Below are 23,031 nucleotides of genomic sequence, written 5' to 3'. Positions count from 1 at the left end.
ATTCTGAGGAAAAAGTCAGAATTCTGACTTTTTCCCCATATTAAACTGAAATAAAATTTAAAAATCAGTTAGCTTTTTTTTTTTCAGTGGCTCTAACCCTCGTCCGTAAATTGCAAAAAACAGCTATTCCATTTTGTGTTAAAAAAGTTGTAAATATTTGCATTGCAGTTCCTAGGAATGGCCACTGGGGGCAGGAGAGTCAGTGTTTACAGGACTAGGAGAGCTTGCTGCACGAGCTCGTTGCTGGTAGCGTGGAGGTGAAATTAGAGACAGACAGGAGGTCGTTGTAGTAGTTTTTTCCCCTCTAAAGTTAGTCAAAGTCCCCAAGAAGCAAACAAGAGCTTGTGGCGTTTGTGAAAGCTAACTAAACAAGTTGTTAAATGATATGAAAGTGTTAAATATCGCGGGAAAAAACGTCTGACTCGGGCTCGCCAGCTTCTGCATGGTCCCAGGCTAGCTAACAGTTAGCTGCAGGAGCGTCTCGGCTAGCGGGCTAGCGAGGTCCAGCCCAAAATCTGTTTACCTCGAGTGGATGTGGTCACCTCCCGAGCTGTTCACGACTTTTCTCTGTGCAAAGAAAACAAGAACCAAGAATCCACACTGGCTTTAACACCGCGCGCTGCCAGCAAACCAGCAGGATGTCCACTGAGGTTGAGTGTAGCCAAGTTGACTCGGGTTTGACAGCGAGCAGCTCCGGCGGGGTGCAGGACAAGTCGGAGGGGGCTCATTTCCACAAAGAACAAGAGAATCAAGGTTCGGAAAAACAGACTGACTGCCACAAACCCGAGACGAACAAGAGCCAGGGGGACAGCCATAAGAAAAGCAAAGAAAACGATAAAGAGAATGAACGGAGCGGTGACGCTGACTCGACCGTTGAGAAGAAAGTTGTTGAAGCTCCTCCACCGAAAGTTAACCCTTGGACAAAAAGAACCACGGGCAGAGTACCGGTCGGTAACATCAACTCCAGCTCCCCTGAGACAGGTAAGCTGGATCCATATTTAAAATGCTAAGTATTCACACCTTTTCAGCTTTTTAATGCCTTCAATATAGGAAATCCCACCTTAATTTTTACATGTCAGCTTTCCCACAGAGATTAGTAAAGAATAATAAAATATCAGAATGTATACTAAGATCAGAGGTGGTGTTAACAGGATATTTGCCCCATCCCCCCGTGCTCGGATTGCTCATGAGCACCACGTGTAGAATGCTGACAACTGCTACTTCTTAAGCTACTATCAGCGCTCTGCTGTGTTGCACCTCGCTTTATTGGTGTGGCGATGGCAACGGGGAGAGACTGATATTTGTGAGATAGGAGCTGAAGAACAGCTCGGTTTAAAATAAGATCGACTTCAGCTTCGAGCAGCTAGCTGGTGTCGGTGGTTGATGCTAATCCGAACAGGCTAGCAGCTCCTGCTGCTGTAAAGGCACGTTCCTCATGTCCAATGGGTTGGCTGCCTGTTGTTCCTCCCACCAGTCTGCTGTCACTGGGAGAGAACACGTATGTGGACAAGGTGTCTGAGCAGGTGGATCTGCAGACCAGGGCTCTAGATGACATGTAGCCATGCTGTGGGATTTGTAGATTAGATTAAACCACAGATAGATAAGGAATTTTAATTGAACCAACCATTTTGCTATAATCCTTTAAGATGATCAGTTATTTTCTTAAGAAATTTATCTTGTATGACTTAAAAGATTTTGACAAGGTGCTAAAACAGCCGGGAAACCCACTCAGTTTCCCTCTGAGTTACTTTTCAAAAAAAAAAAAATGGAGTGACCACAAAAAAGTAGATGTTTTGTGCGTGCAGTTTAAAATTATTTAATCTGTACTTCATTTTTTTCAAGCTGGGAAAGCAAACTAACGCTGAAAATAACCACCTGCATCAAATGATTTGTTAATCCACATTCCTGGAGAGGATCTAAAAATATATAATTTATAAAAACTCACAAGTAAGCTGATATTAGATTTGCATTTGGAAGGTTGGAAGAAAAAATGTAGGTGTATTGATAATCTAGCTAACAAATTGTCATACACACACAGACATATATATAATATATGGAGTGTTTATTTTTCTGCATTAGGCCATTTCTCCCTGTTTAAATCTCAGCTTCATTCTAACTAATCTAGATGCATCCAGCCCCTTTTCTACATTTTGCTTTGTAAATAAAAGATAAAATAAAAGTTAGAACTGTAAATATACAGTCATATGTTTGTATTACTATTTTTTAATGTATTTGTTACTGTTTTCAAGGCTGCACTTTAAAAAATGAAAGTGTCTAGAGCTGTTTTAAACGCAGTTTCGTTTTGTATACACTTGTATATACAAAATGACAAAATAAGTCTAAGTCTAAATAGCAGCTGATTTTAAAACGGAACAAAGCCCTTATGATGTGAAAAAGCAAAATGAATAGTGAAACGTGTACATAGGTATTTTATTTTTAGGCATGGAGCTTTAGGTCTTCCTAAATGCCACATCAGCTTTGAGTGCTGTACTCTATTCCTCTATGAAAATCCCTTCAAGCTTCTTCATTTGCAGTCAGAAAGGCTGTCCACAAATGTTTTTAAGATTCCCACTGGATGTTCAGTCTGATTTACACTCCGACTGGGCCAAATAGAATATTCTGAGTTGTACTGAAGCAACTGTATTCATGTCTTGGCTGTATGTCTGAGGGTGAAAGATGAACCGTTACCCCTGTTTGCACTCTGTACCAAGTTGTCCCTGCACATAGCTGTATGTATATTTACCTCTTATTAGTCTCCCAGTTCCTTTTGCTGATAAAACATTCCCACAGCATGATGCTGCCTCTACAATGCTTCCTTATTGGATACTTTTTTGCCTTGTGATGAGTGATGTTTGGTTTCCTGCAAACATAAACTTGACATTTATTCCAGTTTGTCTTTTTCTCAAGACAAAAACAATTTATGGTCAAAAAGTTCTTAGGGAGGGTTCTGGCATGCTTCAGTCTGTTTGTTCCTAAGGAGTGGCTTTAATCTGGCCACTCTCTTGTTCACCTCTCTGACCATCACAGTCCCCTGATCACTCAGTTTTCATGGCCACCCCACTTCAAGTTGAGTCTTTGTCAACCTAAAATTGTTCCAGTCATTGAAGTCTGAAGTAATTTTGCTTGTTTTGACTTTCAGAGCAGAAACAGGAGGAACTTGAGTTCCTTTTTTAACCCTCATAGAAAAACTATGAATACATAAGCACATTACATTTCTTTGAAGTTTGGTAAATGCATTTATGAAAAAATGTAACTGTCACTATAACTAGAATAATTAGGTTTTTATGCAGAACTGAGTAGGAAAAAAAAAATTATTTTTAAATAGAGCTAATTTATTATTATCTTTACTACCGGTATATTTAAAAAAAAAACTTGTTTTATATTGCCTTTTTATGAAATGATATGGACCCCCTCCAGACAGAGCTGCAAAAGGTGTCGCAAAAGCATCTGTTAAAAAAAGGCTTTTATTTTTTGAGCGACCCAGAAGTTGTGAAAATAGCCCTCCTAATAATATAGAGGAGGAGCAGCCATGCTCCTCCTCTCCTCTTTATCCAGCTATAGAAAATAGCTTAGGTGCTTCAGGCCCCGCCCCTCCTAGGCAGCAAGGAAATTAACACATCCCACGATGACGGGTTAGAATTGAAATGCTCTCACTGGTTTACAATACTGACCTCGCTAAGCAAGTTAATATAAAGAACAGATGAAGATATTGAGAGAAAATTTGATAAATATGGAGAAAGTTGTTGGGAAATAGTTGGATAAAGATACACGAAGAATGAAGGGATTCATTTGTAAACGTAATAATTTCTAACTATATACCATTCTTATAGCTAAATTGTTTGTTTTTTATTATTATTATTATTATTATTAAAGTTTTTTTTTCTGGCAGAAAAAAGTGAACTGGATTAATTTTATTTTTGTTTTTTTTGTCTTCCAGACTGTTAGATCGCTAATTCAGGGGTTGATGGTCACAAAATGTAATATGTATGTAAAACTCTTTTAAGCTAGACTACTATTACTAATTAATACTATACTATGCTAATTTATGCTGAAAACAGAAATAGCTCTTATAACCACTATCTTCTTTAGAGTAGGTTCAGGAATTGTGGGAAGAAAACAATAAAAATTTAGATTTGATAAATCTTTTTGAATCTAAAGTAATTTTAAAATAAATTTTCTGCATTGGGTTTTGACAACAGTCCTGCTTCGGACTTCACTAGGTAATAAGAAATAAGGCCAAAAGGAAACTTCAGAAAGCTCCAAGCACTAAATAAAGCAAACCTTCTCACATTTGACACTGTGGCTTCAAGAGAGGTTCTAGTAATATGGTTCAAGATGTAATTAACACTTTTACTAACACAGCTGAAGAAACTTTTTAGCATATGAATAGAATATGGCGGTTCTGTTTGGGTCAGAGAAAGTCTAGCAGCTTTAATTTGCAGAGCTTTGGATGTAGGAGCTAAATATCTGTTTTAAAATTCAATCAATTACTTTCTCCTGTTTGCTTCGTTAGTGAGCTCCAAAAGACTTTCCATCAGCATAGGTGAGATTTTTGCGTGTTGTTTATGCAATGGGAGGCTCAGGAGGGAACGCTTCAGTCTGCTGTGGATTTGAAACCTCTCAGCCAAACGTGAGTTATGAATGTGTGTCAGAGCAGAGAGCAAACGGTCTAAATTTGAACCCCCCGATCTCTGGCACAGGCATCAGTTTACAGGGTTACTGTACAGCCAGCTCTATGGGTGGACACCGACGGCTCGCTCAGGCGTACACCCATTCACATTGAAGCCTGTGCCCGGTGTGTCTTATCAATCCAACCATCCTCTACTGAGTGATAGGAGCCGTCAGGCAGCAGCGGGCCACTCCCAGCCTGCAGAGATGCAGCTGCATACCGCTGCTGTGTGTACTCAAAACACCCTCAACAAGTTCAGTCCCTTTAGGGGTTTTATTCTATATTTCTTCTGTTCTGACTGATACTGTCTTATGCTCACCAAACAGCACATCAGACGGTGCAAGAGTAGATGACTCGACTTGTTAACTGCAGTGTTAAGCAACAGTTGTCTACTCGCACCTTTTTTTTTTTTCTTTTTTTTTTTCAAACACTTGACTCTTAGATTTTGGACTTCTCCTGTCTGCCACATTTGATGATGTCTATTTCTATTATCACTCGTCTGTCTGCAGATCAGCAAAATGCCTTGAAAGTTGTCCGAGCAAGTAAACCCAGACCGAGAAAACCCAGCAAGGTAATGTTCTGTTTCAGTCTTTTACTCTTTTTCGTAAAGCTTCCACTCTTTCTGAACTTCCACAGCTTTGACGCTACAGTCTTCTTTAGATAATGAACAACCAGCGTTTCCTTTTGTCCCCATTCTGCTTTTAAATGTCTTTTCTTTGTGCAGAACTTAGAACTTAATCAACATCCGTCAGAATATGTCAGTAGTCATGGTGATAACTAGCAGAATTTGATGATATACTATTTTAACTCACAAATGTTTTTTAGTTCTTCAGAGTTTTCACATCTTCATTTTCTTAAATTGACTTGATGTTTTGACACACAGAGTGGGAAGTTTCCATCTGCTTCTAAATGTTAGCTGGTTTAAACTGCTATCCTCTGGACTTGTTTGTTTTTCCTTCTTGTTTTTTTTTTTCACTGCAGTCCTTTAGTGGTATTCGCCTCAGACTAGTAGCTTGATAAAGAGATCAGCTGGATCTTAAACTGTGGTTGAACTTTTTTCTAACTTAGAGTCAATGTAATGTCAATGTTGGATCTGTGACTTCAGCTTGTATTTATTTAGTCATGTGAGAAGATCTACTGTATGCTTTACTGCTGTCCACAGCGGCTTGCTTAAAAAAACATTAGAACCAAAAGGTACCCTTGTCCAAGTCATGTTCTAAGGAGCAAGCTAGAGCAAAAAAAATAGAGATGGTCTTTAGCCTTTAATCTTCAATTATCAAATTTACACTGAAGGGCGTTATTAACACATCCTGCTATAAGTGGGTTCTGATCTTTCACTATTGACAATTAAAACTCAAGCTTTTGTTTTTAACCAGGCCGTTGACAGTCAACCGGAGGATTACAGGATTCTAGTCAGCAGATAATTTTTTTTTTTTTTTCTAGTTTAAATAAATATTTATTTTTTTAGAAGTTATCAAAGCACTGAAAACATCAATCTTTTATTTCAGGGTTTATCATCTCAATAAGTGGTCCTCCTAATTGTCAATCATTCTGGTGATATGTTTACGTAAGGCCGTCCACATGCTCGCCCTGTTAGCTATCTTTTTCTGCGCATGTGCATCTGTGGTTTCAGTCATTGAAGCTCACCTTTCTCACTGCGGTTCTTTGAAAATGGCCGAGGCTCGTAAGAGAAAAAAGTCTCTAAGAAGTGTATGAGAAGCTACCAGACAGTGGCAGCTGATAACATATACGGTGCAGGCACCACACATTGGCGCCAGATTTAGGTGACCAACGGGGAGCGAAAAGCAGTGATCATCTGTCTGAAGGGTAAAATAAAGGGTCGCTATAAAGTCCACTATATACTGTATTTTCACGACCATAAGGCGCACCGTACTAAAAATCACAGTCTCAGTTATGTGTGCCATTGCTGTATTTAACACACACATAAGGCGCACCGGATTATAGGGTGCGAGTTTTATATACAGGTACATGTCCTCTACTGCGTTTAGATACCTCTACTGCGTATTTAAAAATAGAGCGGGAGCAAAACTGAGTATGTTAGTGCTTTATTATTGTATTTATTACAAAGTGTTAATCAAACCTGGGAGCTGGCCGTGAGACAGACACATTGCTGATGACACAGGGCTGTGATAACTCCTGTGAAACAGTTGACACATAAATTAACTTAAAATCCTGAAACCTGCCGACAGAATATGTTCGCTTTTATTATCCTGGTGCCTGCAGTTTAGATTATTTAGATGAAAAACACCTACCAGCTGCCGCGGTGAACCGCGAGGAGGCGACCCAGCCAGAGGCTGGTGTTGAATGGGATTCATACTGATAGCGCACCGCTGGTATGTGGGGGTCTGAGCGGCTCTGACATTTTGAGGGAAAAAAAAGACGTTTATATGCGCCTTATAGTCATGAAAATACGGTAGTCCCCCTCTATATAGTGATTGAGGGATTTGGGGGTTAGGGCGTTCGGACAATAAGCTTGGATAAGCTATGCGAACAGCAACTTTTAAACAGAGCGTGCACGAGAAGAAATGGGATTGTGCTCTCACACGCGTTCAATATGCGTTCACTCTCAGGAGCGGGTACAGGGTTGTGCATGTGCGTTTTTCTTTAAAGTGGAGAGGGGGCGTCTTTAAAAAAATTTGCAAAAGTCCTCCACAATACCTTGAAGTTATAAACACACTGAAAACATTGATCTCTTAAACATCTAAGGTACAAGATGGTTCTCAACAAGTTGATGGTGTTACATACATAGTTTCATTGGAAGGTAAATGTGTTGTTTTAACACAGAAAGCTCTGAAAAAATTACTTGATTGGCTAAAAACAAACATCTTCTTAGCTATGTTGTAATTCTTCCAAACCTATATATATATATATATATATATATATATATATATATATATATATATATGAAAACCTCAAAACTTGTTAATTCATCTTTCACTCTGCCATAAAGATTTATTTTTTGGGCTTGTTATTTAGGCCCAACAGAGTCAGTTATTTGTGAAGCTATCAGACTAAAGGATTGGAACTAACTGGTTCTGTTCTGCTTCTATGTAGCTTAGCAGTGAAGTGCTACTTTGCTCATTTAACCTTGATCACATATCGGTTTTCCGAAATTGTCAAGATCCAAGTGGTTGTTGGGCCCTGGACTGTTTATCGTTGCTGTTTGCATTTCCTCTGCAAAAAGAGCACTGACCTCCTTTCCTGGAGACTGGACTCAACCTGTCCTGATGCACCGTGTTACATGTTGAAACGATTTTTGGTTCAACCTGTGAGTACTAATTTATTATTATTTTGTTGTTTATTACAGTCTAGTGACTTCAGCGATATAACAAACTGGCCCACTCCTGGAGAACTCGCAAAAGAGGTATGTGTCTTAGTGTGTTTGTGAGTTAAAGTGTGTATCAGGGTTCTTTTTTAAAATATCAAATTTATAAAAAGTTCAGTTGTTTTTTCCAAGTCTCATTAAAAAGTATCCTAAAAAGTTTTGCTTGTTAATCACCTGTTTCCATTTTCTAAACCCTTGACTAGACTGTAGATTGACTCAAGTCAGACTTTGATATCATACATGGTCTTCAGATCGGTGGAGTCAGGCTTTAAAAAATATATTTTTTTCTCTCATATGATATCAGCTAAGTTCATTTAGTTGTAGAGGATGCTGAACATAGTTTTACCTATTAAGAATAAGGGTGGAGGGTGTGCAGGTGGCGCAGCGGTTAGCACACACGACCCATGTACGGAGGCCTTAGTCCTTGAAGCAGCCGACCCGGGTTTCGAATTCGACCTTTGCCACATGTCCCTCCCCCTCTCTCATACCCACTTTCCTGTCAGACTACTGTTGAAAAACGAGCCACTAGTGCTGCAAAAACTCAGAAAAAAGGACAAGTTCTTCAGTAGTTGTTCACTCTTTTGTAAAACATGGAAAGTCAGAGGCAGGATGTAAATATACCCGAGCAGAACACCTAATGTGCAGATAAATGAGGTCCTGCCCAGTGCTCTGATCAGTTCCTTAAATCCAAGTCCCTCTTAATTTGGATGCACTTTGTCAGGATGATGGAGCCAATCATGCAGCTGTAAAAGCAGATGGGTCAAAACACTCCATCTGGGCTGCTCCTCTCCTTCAACAGCCCTACGATTTGTAGAGTTGTGTGTTTGTGGGGGGGGGCTTCATGATGATGCAGCTTAGATTAACCTGAGCACAATCTCCCTTGTATCTGCTGAAAGTCTAGCCATCTCTTGCTGTGTTGAGTTCATTTTTTCTATAGCTTGAATAGCTTCTATAAAAACTATAAAATAATTTTATTTCCTAAAACACCTCAGAAAATGGCTAACCTCACAGTAATAATTTTCTATTTGTGTCATACACAAAATTGGTATTTGTTCAGGCTGCAGTAATTACAAAATAATTGTTGTTTCTGGTCAATTTTATGTTGCATTTTATAATTATTGGATGAAAAGAACAGATTCCTAACTTTACAAACTTTACTGCATTTTTTGAATGGTTATTGGGATTAAAACGTAACTAGTGCTGCAAAATAAGATGATTAAAGATGAGGTTCAGAAGTTTAAATAAAGGCTTATGTTTCCATTTCGCCAACAGCAAAATGTCCCCAGCAACGATGGAAAGAAAACGTCTTCCCGCAGAGAAAGGGACAAGAGGAGAGAGCGACCAGACAGAAAATCAGAGAGCAGTCATGATGGAGGTGAGAGCAAGGAGAACAAGGAGGCTCATCTAGACCCAATGGAGGAACCCTCTAAAGAAGGAGAAACCAAACCAGGGCTGGATTCAAAGAGCTCCGGCCTGAAGAAGAGAGGAGGTGAGGGTGAGTTGTTTTTGTTTTTTCCCCTTTGTCGTTGAGATGCATGTGCACCCTGGGAAGATATTGTGCTAAATAAGTCTGTTAGTTGCTGCACTGTGTACAAGTTCTATAAAAATGTTTGAATTTATTCAAATTTAGTTATTTAATGGGGAATATTGTAGGTGCATTCATAAGTTCTAAATCAAAGAGGCATGTCTTTATATTTCTGACAATGGGGGTCTTTCCTGTTTTTTGGGGTCTTTTTTTACGGCATGTTGATAACTGTAATGATCTGTTTGTAAAGTCTGATTAATGTGGATTGGTGCACGTTCTGCTTTAATAATCAAATCTTTTGGACTTTTTCTGATTTGCCATCATGTTAAAATGTCTGAGCAGAGTATGTTACCACAACTAACCCTTAAGGGAAAAACAGGTCCTTTCATCAGCTTTAGAGCCTAAAATGACAGTCTTCCAGTTTGAATGGGATTGTATTAAATTTAATGGAGAATTTATTATCATTAATTTGAGCACAATTAAAAGTCAAATCTAAGAACTAACTTTTTTGTTTTGAAAGACAAGGACATTTATTGATCTGTTTAGCAGTCACTGTACACAAGCTTGTTATTACAGTTTAATAAAAGCTAAAGAACTGTTTATAGTGCCCAAATAGTAGGAAAACTACCACAATATGATTTTTTTTTTATTCAGTGTATACTAATTGTTCAAATCAGAATATTTACTTTGAAATAACATTTGTACTTTTTAGTCAGTCAGAGATTTTAGGCTTAAGATTCGAGCAGAGTAACACTTCATTCTCTAAATGAAGCACCCATCTGCAGGCACAGGGATCCCCCCTATATGCTGCTATAACAAAAGTTTGTCCGAATATGTAAATATGTTTTCGTTTTTCATTTTAACCATTTGGCAAGTCAGACTTTTAATTTAAACTTTTTTGATAGGGATATTTAAATCTGATATTGATGGAGGAAATCTGTCCGATAGCAGGCAAAAAAAAAGTATAGAAATATATCGACTTGTATCTAAAATCTCAGACCCTTCACTCCAGTATTTAATTTGTGCCAGAACTTGTATCCCATAAATGAGATCTAACAGAGTAACAGATGGTGCATTACCACAGTAGGAGCTGCGTCCGCATTGTGCCTGTGCTTTTGGTTCAAATGCGAAAAAATTATATAGCAGCCGAGGGAAAAACTGGACAAATAATTCTTCTAATTTATCGGATTTAGTTTTATTCAATTGTGCAATGTTTTAATATATAAGTTTGCGTGAAACAGAGAACAGACTTGGTGACACAATGGTATTTATTCATTGTGTTTATAAAGTAACAGCTTAGAGAGAAAAAAAAGACACACTAATTGATTGATGATTTTAAAAACATGCTTCTTGGATCTGGCTAAGCTGCAGCAGTACACTGCATGAAAAAATATCAGAAATTTCAGGTATGGACTTTTGAAATAGGCAGCATATATGGTTGTGCGTTATGTTCGCAGCAAAGCATTCATAATAAATCTCATGTAAAACCTGTAAAAAAATGGGGGCCAACATCATGGAGCGATGTATTGAGACCGTGCCTTGTTTGTGTAGCAACAAACCAAAACAACAAAATGCTGCTTTTGCTTATACTGTACACACACTGATTGCATAAGTTAACTATGACATGAGGTGTAATATAAAACTTTACACTTTTCCAGTGTTTTTTCCAGCTATCTCATTCCAAAGTAACTATTTGACCTTAGATCAGTTACTAAACAATTGATGCTGCAGGATAAAGCAGTCCAGCTTCTGGATTTATTTAAAAAATGTTTTCTGTCTTGGGAAGATGTGACGCTGGCGTGTATTGTCCTGCATTTATCTTCACTCTGAGATGGTGGCTCCTTCTTCTATACAGTGTTGGTTTTTGTGCAGATGCTACCGTGCCTTACAACATAAACTTTGACAATTTGAAATCTAAAATGTTAGGTCTTCTTTTACATTTTGTTCCCTTTACCTTGATAAATCTTAATAAAATAGGGTGAAATCTCTTTCTTTAGGAAGGAACTCTTATCAGTTTTCAGTGCAGTTGCTGCCTGGCACTGGGCTTCTTAAAGTATCCTAAATTCTGTGTCTTGGAAAAAATTTCTCAGTGTAAATACGAAATTGTCCAAAGCTCCTTTCAGGTCATAGTCCTACAATAAACACATAACCAAATCCCTAATTATGGATCACTTTGTCCATCCAAACTGAACAGTTCTGTCTGCTTTCTTAGCACACTTTTGGAACTAAAGCTTAAAAAACAGCAATTCACCTCAGGAATGTAGGGGGGATTTCCTGTGCGGAAGATCATCTGGTGTCTCTACTCTCACTGCACACGGTGGTCTCCTGTCTCCTGCAGCTGTCTTCGCTTTGTTTCATACATCCCACTTTTACTCCAATCCTTTACCGATTCCTTACAGGTTCAGGGGGGTTTTCTAATCCTCCTTTCATGGTAGGGACTTTAGGCTGATGCTGATTACAGACCAAAAGGTTGATCTGAAAGGGTCTACAAGATGAGGGATATCCAACAATATCAATGACTTTTCTCTTGTTTCCTGATTTTTTTAAAAACAAGATAAAAGACAACATAGCTGCAATATTATAAACAGTTTCAAGTAAAATAGAGAAATCTGCTGTAAGTAAATAAAATAAAAGCAAAAATGGTACCCTTCTCTCTGGACTGAGCTACGATGTAGATAAAATTCACTGTTGTGGATCTTACTTTAGGTTTATTAGACACTTTTTGTTTGTTTCTTTAAATAATGTTAAGTAATTTTGAATTCCTTAATTCAATAACTGTTTGTATGTGTGTAGAAAAACCTAAGGGATGGGGATAATTGGTCTCTGAAATGAGCTGAAACTCGGTTAGTAATTTTTCTTTGATGTGGCTCATTTGACCAAAAACCTTTAAGCTCTGTTTTCGGTATGCAATCACGGATAGGTAACAAACGTAAGTGGGTTTCTCTGCCGCTGGAGGACGTCTCCCGGGATGACGCAGACAAGACATCTGGTGGGTGCGCTGCTCAGTCAGACACCGAGCCCATCAGCGACTCGTCTGATCCCACGGCGCCCAATCAAATGGTTCATGATAACAGAGCGCATTATGACAGCCGGAGTAAGTGGCGAGGAGCTCTTTTTTTTTTTTTTTTTTTTTTTTTTTCGTGCTTCTGTTTGCTTCTTTTCTGTCCAGCTTGTCGCTCTTTACCCTCTGACATTGCTTTGTGTTTACTCACCACTGTTTTCTAACACCGGATCTTTTTCCAAAAGCATGGCTGAAAGCATGAAGTCTGTGTCATTTCATCTTTGCATGCACTTGGTTTTTTTGATGATTAAAAAAGTGTATTAGGAGTTTTTTTTTAATTGTACGATGTTAAGGTTTCAAATTAACTCTATTTTAGTACTACTACTAAGATAGACTTTGAACTTTGGAAAAATACCTTTTAACTTCAACCTCATGTGTTTAATAGGGCCTTCTGAAAGTATTCACACCCAGTTTTCATAGTTTGTCACATTTATTGAGGCTTTTATGGGGAAGACCAACACTTCTAAATCATCCCCAGTTATTGGAGCATCAGTCTCATCAAATCTGGGCTTTACAGAATGATTGGATTTTTTCGGAAGCTTATATTCGACAATATTCTGTGTGTTGGAAAATAGTCCCCCATCACAAACTAAAAAACTGTCTTCAAAGTGGCCAGTTATAGTTTATTCCTAAATCTTGGCAGAATTTCAAACATTTGTTAATACATTCTTTAATCTGACTGACCTTGAACTATTTTTGCAAAAAAGAATGAGAAAAGTTTCACTGCAGAGATCTCAGTCTGTTGAGAACATACAGCTGCTGTACATCTGACTATAAATGATCACAGAGCTTGTCTGTTTTTTATTTGGAAACAATTCTAAAAACTGCATCGTTCTACTTTTAGTATCAGTATAACTATACAAACGTTCTTAGCTATTGACTTGGGGGGGCTGAACACAAAATTATCCATGCACCTCAGAGTTTTATTTGTGAAAATGTTTAATAAAAATAAATCCATTTCATATTTTATTTATTTACTGGGTTGGTCTGTCTCATAAAACCTCAATCAAAAGCAAACATATCGTTGTATCTGGTTGTAGCGTGAAAATATATATCAAAACTCGAGGAGTATCAAGTATTCAAAAACTTTTCATAGGAGAAGCACAAAACAAAATGCAAATGTTTTCATTATTATTTTAGAAAATAGTTTCAGCAGCTGATATCTTTAAAACGTGATATAGATAATAGTGTCAAGATGCTGAAGCCTCAGAAAGCATTTAAAGCAACAGATGATGAAGGATTTAGTAAAATGTGGATTTATGTTAATAGATTTCACCATCCTAATTAAAAATGATAATTCAGTAGGTCCTAATATTGTGCTGCTCTACTTCTTATCCTCAATTTAATAAATGTTTGATTATTTAGGAAACCAAAGAAGTTCAATGAAGGGAATAACATGAATCATCTTTTACAGGTTGGAGAGCCGAGCCACGGGACCACGGAGACGATGGCGGCAGCATTCGGAGCGATGGCGGCGCTGGCCGTGGTGGACTTCGAGGCAGGGGGAAAGGACGTGGACGTGGGAGAGGTCGTGGACGAGGTGGACATTTCTGCTTTAATATTGACATCATTTTCAGTTCAAGATGTAGGGAACCAGATTTTTACCGCCTCTTCTTTTCGTGTTTAGTTCTGATCAGTGCATTTGCATTCTTCCATCTTACTCAGGTCGGTACGAATACTCTCTGAGTTACAGAGACTCTCACTCATCTGACGGCTCAGTTCAGGTCCCTGCAGACTTCAGTAGCAGCATAGTTTACTACTACGATGATGGCAACAAGGTCCAGATGTATACAGTGGATGAAAAGCTTCTTAAGGAATACATCAAGAGGCAAATGTAAGTGTTAACAAACACGTTTTATAGACATGAACATTTAAGAAGCTTTAAAATACAATCCACCTGGAGCTCTATGGCACTTAATACCATCTTATGGAGATAATTATTAATGGCTTAATAAAACTTGGCCCTCGAAAATGCTTTAATCTTATAACATTTAAATTTATACATGCCTTTGTTTTGGTGTGTTTCATTCTTTGTGACTGTGGGGCCAAACTTTTTACAAATTAGGCCAAAGTATTTGGACTGAAGGTAGTTCTTCTTTACTTACTATGGAATTAAAATGAAGGACAAACACATTTTAATAGAAGTCAAATATTCTTCCTTTGTAGCTGAGATGTTCAAATTTCTAACTTATCTGTGAGACTTATCTATGAAAAAACCAGATAGGAATATCTGAAAGTAACCAACTACAAACACCTTTAAGAAGCCTGTAAAACATGTTTTAAATGAGTCATTGTCTGGTATTTACGAATACAATCCTAAAATTGTCTTTAAATTTGTGTTGAATAATTTTTTTATTGGAAAGAAATTTATATAGAGCCCATTCAGACCCCATTTTGGACCCAAGGTGAGTCCCTGTTTGGTGAATTAGAGACCGGAGCGGTGATATCATGGAAGGCTAATGCTAGCATCCTTCATGAATGACGTAAAACACAGGAGGACAAAAATCTCTTGTGGGATTTTCTGGTTTGACCAAAGAGCCGATACAAAAAACAAACAATTTCACCGCCCATGTTGTAACTGAAGTTCAAAACCAACATTGAAAAGTCAGATTTAAACATCCCATTACAGCCGCAAACATTATTGGGATTTCATGGGATAAACAAGTAGGAGGAAAGAGGCACACATGGTTGTTTTTGGAAAAGTTGCAGAGGTTGGAGAAACACTTTCGAGGACCAGATTTGGTAATGAGCTGGACAATTCTGGCCCTGAAGGAGGGGCAGAAAGACAGCCATTGTTAACAGAAGGCCCTAAGTCATGTATGGCAAGCTGCGAACATGGATGTGGGATGTCCCTATTTTAGGGGCTCGTTACTTTAGTTTTGAATCATTTTAATGGAGTTACAGTTATTATTTTTCACGTCATCAATACCAAATTCAATCTAATTGGATGGGAATCTACGTTGCATTTGACGCACCACTACAAGATGAATCGACAGATTCGGCGGTATTCATTGGCGGCAAATCATTGTAGCTTGGTGGGGGTGGCGTTAGCATAGTAGTATGGACGACGAGATGATTGAAAATGAACACAACGGAGATCTAGTCCTATTGGCAGACATCCATTTAAAATGTAGGCAACGGCATGAAAAAAGTGGTTTCTACTTTTACTTTTATACTTTAAGTAAATTTACAAGCCTGTACTTTGTTACTTTTTAGTAAAGAAGTTTAATCAGTACTTCCACTTTTACCAGAGTATTTTTTAACACAAGTATCTGTACTTTTACTCAAGTACGGAAAGTGAGTACTTTTGCCATCTCTGGTCAAATCTGTATGCAGATGAAACTGAATTATTAGTAAATCAGTTTGGCCTGCAGGGGGCAGTGTGCTGCTGGTGTCTAGTTGACAGCTTTGGCCTCATTGAAGATGTGACTCAGGCCAGTGTGAGGTGTGCTCCTAAAAATAGATTGAGTGCTTCTAAAGGCACAGGCGAGGAATTAAATGCAGGCCTGAATGAGTGATGGTAAGGAATGGAGAGAGTAATGGGGGGGGAAGAGACCGAGAGGGGGGGGCGAGTGACAATGGTGAGAGGGGACATTCCTGTCCACTGCTTTTCCTCATCTCTGCACTATTCAGGACGCTCACTATATCACCGGTTTTCTTCATGAAACGTGGTTCTGCCTGAGGCTGAGCTGGCACAAATATTTGTGTGTCAGGGTGTGACATGAAGTGATGCGACAAGCAGTAGACTGGGAGCAGCGAGAGACACAGAAAGCTCTCTTCATTTGGAGCTGTAGTCAGAATATCAGGTGAATAAGAAGAAAAAAATGTAATAGTCCAGGATCATAGAATATTTCTAATTGCATATTTTTTGATACACCTTAACCAGCATCCTTTTAACCCTACTGTTCTAAAAATAAAACCCTTAAATTAAGCTACATTTATTAAAATAACCTATAAATGGAAACTATTTTATTCTTCTGAAATACTGATATCAGTCTAAAATATTTAACATATTTAATGTATTGTACTGAAAGGGAAATAATGAATTTTTTTTATAGAAATTTTTTTTTTGTGTGTGTATTTTTTTGTTCGCTTTACCCTGATAAACTCCAAAATCAACCAAGTGAACAGCAATTTAAAGACCTAAAAACTACAATTTGCTTGGAGAACAACCAACTCAGAACTGAAATGAATCCAACGGGGCTAACTTAACATTATTCGGGGGGGACGAAGCTTCAACTGGTTCAAGTTTTGTAAAGGAAAAAAAATCTCCATTAAATCAACTTTCCTAATTAACTTTCAGGTCAACCTGTGTTTGAATTTAACTCTGTTTAAATCCTGCAAATAACAAAACTGATGTTTGTCTGAGTGGATGTGTCTACAAATATCAAATAACCATTGGCCAGGCACAGAAGAACAAGATATCATTTGTAAAGAATTTTGAAAACCAGCTTCAAATTTCCTTTTGTCACAAAAAATAGCAATACAATTAACTGAAGGTTGTGGGTATATTGTAAAAAACAGGGGGGCATGTTTAAATAGTATGAATACTTTTACAAACTGCTGAAACACCATATTTTTACATTATGATTTGCATAGAAACATCACCCCTGAACTTAAAAGTTATCCTTAGAAATCACTTTGAGAGAAAAAAACCCAGAAATGCAAAGTTTTGGGTTTTATGGACCAGATTCTAGAGCAAACTGGTTTCTGTCAGAGGATGATGCCACCCATCCCACTATTTGCAACAGCAAGTTTGATCTGAATAGACTGACATCATTTATATCTAAACTGGTTATATCTATATTACCTCTTCTTCCAGTGAATACTACTTCAGCATCCACAACCTGGAGCGGGATTTCTTCCTCAGGAGGAAAATGGATGCACAGGGCTTCCTTCCCATTTCTCTCATTGCTGGCTTCCACAGAGTTCAGGCTCTTACCACTGATGTCAACCTCATTATGGAGGTAAATACCCAGCCCTGAAGTGAATCGGTCAGACATGATTACAAATTATCTGGATCTTTTCCTGATTTGAAACCTACTCATGAAATTATCTTTCCAGGCTTTAAAAAGCAGCACAGAAGTGGAGCTGGTGGACGACAAGATCCGCTGTAAAGTAGAGCCAGACCGCTGGCCCATCCCCGGCCCTTCTGTCGTGGGTTCCCCTCGCACCGACTTCTCCCAGCTCATCAACTGCCCTGAATTTGTTCCTCGACAGAACCTCAATGCACCCACTGCTGGTCAGTATTCATTTACCTTCTTCAGGACAGGGCTTCTGATTGGTTTTATCAGTTATTTGAATTTTCGTTCAGGAAGATTACATCTTTCAGAAAATCTTGATTTTCATTTTTGTTGTCTTTCCCACCAATCCACTCCGCGGGATTCCATTGTTCATCACTTTTTTTTCTTCGATGTGTACACCTAAATGATAAGCTAGCTCACTGTGTGATACCACCAGCTGCAGACATTTAGTTTGTTATATTTTCATTTCAAAATCGTCCGGGATTTTGGTCGACTACAGTGCACCAAGTAGTTGAAACACATCGGGCATTTGAACCGAGCCGTCAGCTCCGGGATGCTCCGGGAACCCAGGCGGGCAGGGGCAGGGAGTCAACGGTCCCCCGTTGACTCCCTGCCCCGGTGCGCCAGAACCCGACCCAGTGCCGGGCAGGAATCAGCAGTTTCCTGCCAATTTCTGTAACCAATCAGCTTTTAATAAAAAAAAAAAAAAAAAAAAAAAAATCAAACATATGTGATTAGATCCAATTCAAATCAAATCCTCCAGAACTCCAAGGCAGCAAAAAATACACTTATTCTGATTTTATCTACTAAATGCTGCCGCCCTAAATATTCACTTGAGCAGAAAATGTGGATTAATTGATGCCAGGAGGAGTCGCCATTGAATGAACCTTCATGCTGCAATTATTCCTGTCCTTAACCCAAGCTTTTCTTTGTGTATTCATTTTTATTAATAAGTTAGTGTAAACGTGTCATATTTGTAGACTAATATTTCTTCTAAGTGTTAATTAATACTAGAAGTTTTGTCACAGAAGGCATGAAGGAGAATTAAAGTTGAGAAGGCACGGCGATGTCTAGAAATAATTTGTAGAAATGGAAGACTCCTTTAATGTCCTCAGTTTTCACATTGCTTTAATTGATCGTTGGGTTGTGCTGATAGCTTCTTGTTTATTTCTCTGGCCATTTTTAGCCACCTTGCCTGTAAATGAGCCGCTACTGGACTCAACGCAGCTACAGGAATCAGGTGAACCCGCCCCCTCCAACCAGGACTCTAACTCGGCCTCGGACAACTCCAAAGACACCCCCAAGTCTGACCCCAAACCAGACCCTGACGCCTGGATCCAAGTGGAGAAACGGCACCGTCAGACCTCCGGAAAATCAAAGGTAGGCTAATCAAAAAGGGTTGTAGGTTAATGAGCAACAGTGATACAGAACTGAAGTGGACAAGTACAAAAATAATTGTATTTACCCTTAAATGGCTGCAATTCATCTGAGATATAGTGTTTTAATTCTGCTAGAAAATTGAGCCAATCATCCCCATTATTAAAGTAACAGATGTTCTGAACTATTATCTGATGATTTGTTTTCTTAAAACTAAAAAGAGAAAATACATCAAAATAAAAAGCTTTTGATTAATGCATTCAATGACCCCAAAATTGTTGGAAATATTTGCTTTTGATGCAGTTAAATGGTAACTTTTGTACAAATTTTCATATTTAATTCTCCAATCGTGCGAGAATGTTTCAATCCGTCCGAGTTTTCGCCTCATCCTACGTCCTGCGTTGTGTAGTATAAAAGAGGTAAGGGGGCGGCTATCAGCCTCTCAGCCACCTGCCGATCAGGAATTGTAAGGTCCTGAGAAAATCGAGCATGTTTAAAATTCAGTCGGCCATCATAAGGTGTTCGTGGGCAAATCCTTTGGTAACTTTTTCAAAACTTGTCTGGTTGGTTGGGTTACGCTTTTACATAAACTTTAGTTACATTTTACAATTAGGACAGGAAAAAAATATTTTATTAGTCTTTTCACCTATAACCTATATGATTGAGGGAAAAAAATTGGTGCAAATTTAACTAAACACATTATCTGTAGATTACAACAAAAAGAAAATCTTCTGGACTTTTATTTGTAGAATGTAGAATAAGTGAATGGAGCCAGATTACAACAAAAAGTCCTTTGTGCTTTGACTGTAAGTTTGAGTCTGACTAGATGCAAATCAGACCACATTGGAATGCCCTGATTAATATCAGATTAAAGATCAAGAACTATGAGGAATCCTTAGCTAAACATAGCAATGCCTCAGTGAACAGTAGGGAGTCTCCTAATGAACTGTCATTCTTATTTAACCACAACAAATTCTGCTGATTAACATCCATCTCATCCCTCTTTCCTTCTGTGCCTCTCCTATCATTTGTCCATGTTTTTCCGTCTCCATGTCATCCTTTCTCTTGCCGGCAGCATGACAGTGATGATGTGTGTGCTGCTGGCCCCTCATGCCCCTCAGAGCTCCAGCCTGACCACCTCTCCTCTCCTGTTGAGTACTTCTTACTTCAGTCATTCACTCGTCCCACTTTGTCCTCTGCTTCTCCTTTCTCTGCATGTCTTCAAACATTTACTCATTCAGAATGGTTCAATTGTTTTTTTGTTTTTTTTCTTCAAAAATATTTTTCAGCCTAAAACTTTTGCGTACCTCACAAAAGTATTCATATCCTTGATCTTTTCCAATGTTTTTCATTTTACAACCTCAGACTTTACTGAATGCAATTGAAGTTTCAGAAGTTAAACCTTTTACTTAGTGTATTTACCTGAACTAGAACCCACAGGTTCTGATGGAAAACATCAGAGTCAATACTTAGAAATTGAGTATTGAAATTTTAACAGTTCTTCACAAATCTTTTAAACAGTCTGAAACATATATCTATCTATTGAGGGTGTGATGCTACACTATTTGTCCGTAGCAAATGCAGAGACATACGGTGCATCCTAGGGGCAATCCCGTTGTCTTTTCTGTAGGTTTCTTTAGTTTCCCAGACTTGAATCCAATTGAACATCTTGAGAGTGATCCAAAAAATGGCTGAGCAGAGACCTCTCTGATGAAACATGGTGGCTGGATCAGAAACAAGTTCGTTCAAAGAGAATTGGCTGTGCTTATCTTTTGGCATCATAGTCAGGAAGTCTAGAAGCTGTAAATACTGTGAATACTCTACAAAATCTATTAACCCTTATTGGCAAAAAAAATGCTTTATCATAACTAGGGATGCACGATATAATCGGCCCCCTATCGGTATCGGCCTGTATCGGCCTTAAAACTGAATATCGGACATCGGCCACCCCACCGATATTTAACCCGATATTTGATCAGCTTCTGAGTTTCTAAAGTCTAAAAAAAAAAAAAAAAAAAACTTCTTCTTCTTCCTCAGAAATTTCTTTTTTACAGACTTAAAAACTTCTAAAGACGAGGGGAAAAATATTGATACATTAAAAAATCACAATATCTTCATATGCTGATATATTGCCATTTAAAAACACCATATCAATCTCTTTTACTAATGAAATATTGCTATATGTCATCGTTATGCTACGAAATCCCCCGAAAATTCACGAAATTTTGCCATATTTTTATATGTTGATATATTGACGCAGCATCGATCTATTTTACTAACAAAATCTCACAAGAATTTGCAAAATATCACGAGAGTTTGTGACAGAATGATGAAATTTGAAAGTAAAATAGATCGATAGGGCGTTTTTCAAAATCAATTTGATATCAGCATATGAAAATATATTTGAGTATATTATTTTTCAAAGTGTCAGAAATGGATAACAAAACTGCTATTTTCAATGACTACTTATTTTTGTCCAGCTGTAACATCGGTATCGATATTGGTTATCGGCTACATGAGTTTTAAAATATCGGCATATCGGATATCGTCCAAAATCCCAATATCGTGCATTAGTGTTAGGTTGTTTTGCTAACAGCATTTAGCCTGTTCACTTAGCTTTTCAGTATTTCACCCTGGTTGTTTGGACTGGAACGTGGTTAATGATGGTAATGATCACTGGGTATGAATACTTATGCAAGACGGTAACCTTCCCCATTATCTTCATGTTTGGTTCTTCCCACCTTCACTCAATCTTTTCTAACTTTCTCCAGGGAGAATCCAAAGCCACTGCTCCGAGCAGTCAGCCTCCTGCTCAGGCTGAGCTGGACCAGGAGGAGCTGGACTTCATGTTCGATGAGGAAATGGAGCAGATGGCGCCCAGGAAAAACAAATTCACCGACTGGTCAGATGATGATGACTCAGACTACGAGCTGGACGACCAAGATGTCAACAAGATCCTGATTGTCACCCAGACTCCTCCTTACGTTCGCAAACACCCTGGTGGTGATCGCACAGGAAACCACGAATCCCGAGCCAAGATCACCGCTGATCTGGCTAAAGCAATCAACGACGGGCTGTACTACTACGAACAGGACCTGTGGAAGGGAGAGGAGCTGATCGAGTGTAGCAAGGTAAGATCACAGACATCCGACATTAAGGTTATCTTTTTATGGTAGCCTATTTTCCAAATTAAAATACATTAATTAGGGTTAATATGTGCTTGATCCTCTACCTACAGTTCCCTCCAGCCTTATTGGCACCTCTATTAAAGATATGTTGAAAAACTTTTATTACAGCAGTGTGATCACACTTTCATTTGAAATTGTGTTTTATATAAAGCCACCAGCTAGGGCCAACCAAGATGAAACAAATGGGAGAAATATTATCCAAATTGTAAGATTATGCGCAGTTTGGTTCCTGACTTTTCTTTTATCAGTTAAAATTGTCATTCAGGGTTATACCACTCATTTATACAAGCGTGTCTTTACCAGGGCTAAATTAGTCATGATTAATCCATTAATCCTTAACTGGAGTGTAGAGACTCTAAAACCCACTTAGAGGGGTAATTATACCAAAATTGTAAAAATATATATTCATAGTTTGCATTAAAGATAAAATAGCTTTTTCGTGTGTCAGTATGCTAAATCCAGAAATCCTCAAGTGGCAAATTTTGCTTCATCTGGTTTAATTCTGTAAAAAAAATCTTCTTTAAAGAACTTAATGATATATATAAATGATAGATGAATTGATTAGCAAAATAATCCTAACTCCTACTAAACAAGCATACCAGAAAGTCTGCTCGTACAGTCACCTTTTTTCCATTTTTATTAATTTAGGTTTGAGCTATAACCTACTATTAAGAAGTTTGTAGCTAAATATTTGTGTTATTTGGATTTAGATAAAACATTTTGACCATCCGCAACAGTTGTGGATAGAAAGCAGGACCTGCTTTGTCCCAAACACCATGACATCCTCTCAGGGGTCTCTGAGGTTGAACTGATCCCCCTTTTGCTGTGTAAAGGAGGACTA

The 23,031-nt window shown here is 38.3% G+C and overlaps 1 protein-coding gene across 1 annotated transcript in view; it reads left to right on the top strand.

Annotated features, from left to right (window-relative positions):
• The first annotated feature begins 229 nt into the window (after nt 1–229).
• The window catches only part of LOC107087113 (la-related protein 1B-like), a 33,480-nt gene continuing 10,678 nt past the window's right edge, over nt 230–23,031 (top strand). The window contains exons 1-11 of the mRNA XM_015378495.1: nt 230–981; nt 5,179–5,240; nt 7,998–8,054; nt 9,288–9,510; nt 12,461–12,634; nt 14,016–14,141; nt 14,267–14,435; nt 17,424–17,568; nt 17,666–17,843; nt 18,812–19,005; nt 21,774–22,133. Of these exons, the coding sequence (XP_015233981.1) occupies nt 639–981; nt 5,179–5,240; nt 7,998–8,054; nt 9,288–9,510; nt 12,461–12,634; nt 14,016–14,141; nt 14,267–14,435; nt 17,424–17,568; nt 17,666–17,843; nt 18,812–19,005; nt 21,774–22,133 (2,031 nt within the window). The 5' untranslated portion in view covers nt 230–638. The remainder of the gene's footprint in view (nt 982–5,178; nt 5,241–7,997; nt 8,055–9,287; nt 9,511–12,460; nt 12,635–14,015; nt 14,142–14,266; nt 14,436–17,423; nt 17,569–17,665; nt 17,844–18,811; nt 19,006–21,773; nt 22,134–23,031) is intronic.

Source organism: Cyprinodon variegatus, unplaced genomic scaffold (genome assembly GCF_000732505.1).
Source record: "Cyprinodon variegatus isolate N-32 unplaced genomic scaffold, C_variegatus-1.0 Scaffold173, whole genome shotgun sequence".
NCBI lineage: Eukaryota > Metazoa > Chordata > Actinopteri > Cyprinodontiformes > Cyprinodontidae > Cyprinodon > Cyprinodon variegatus.
This window is presented reverse-complemented; position numbering and strand designations above follow the sequence as displayed.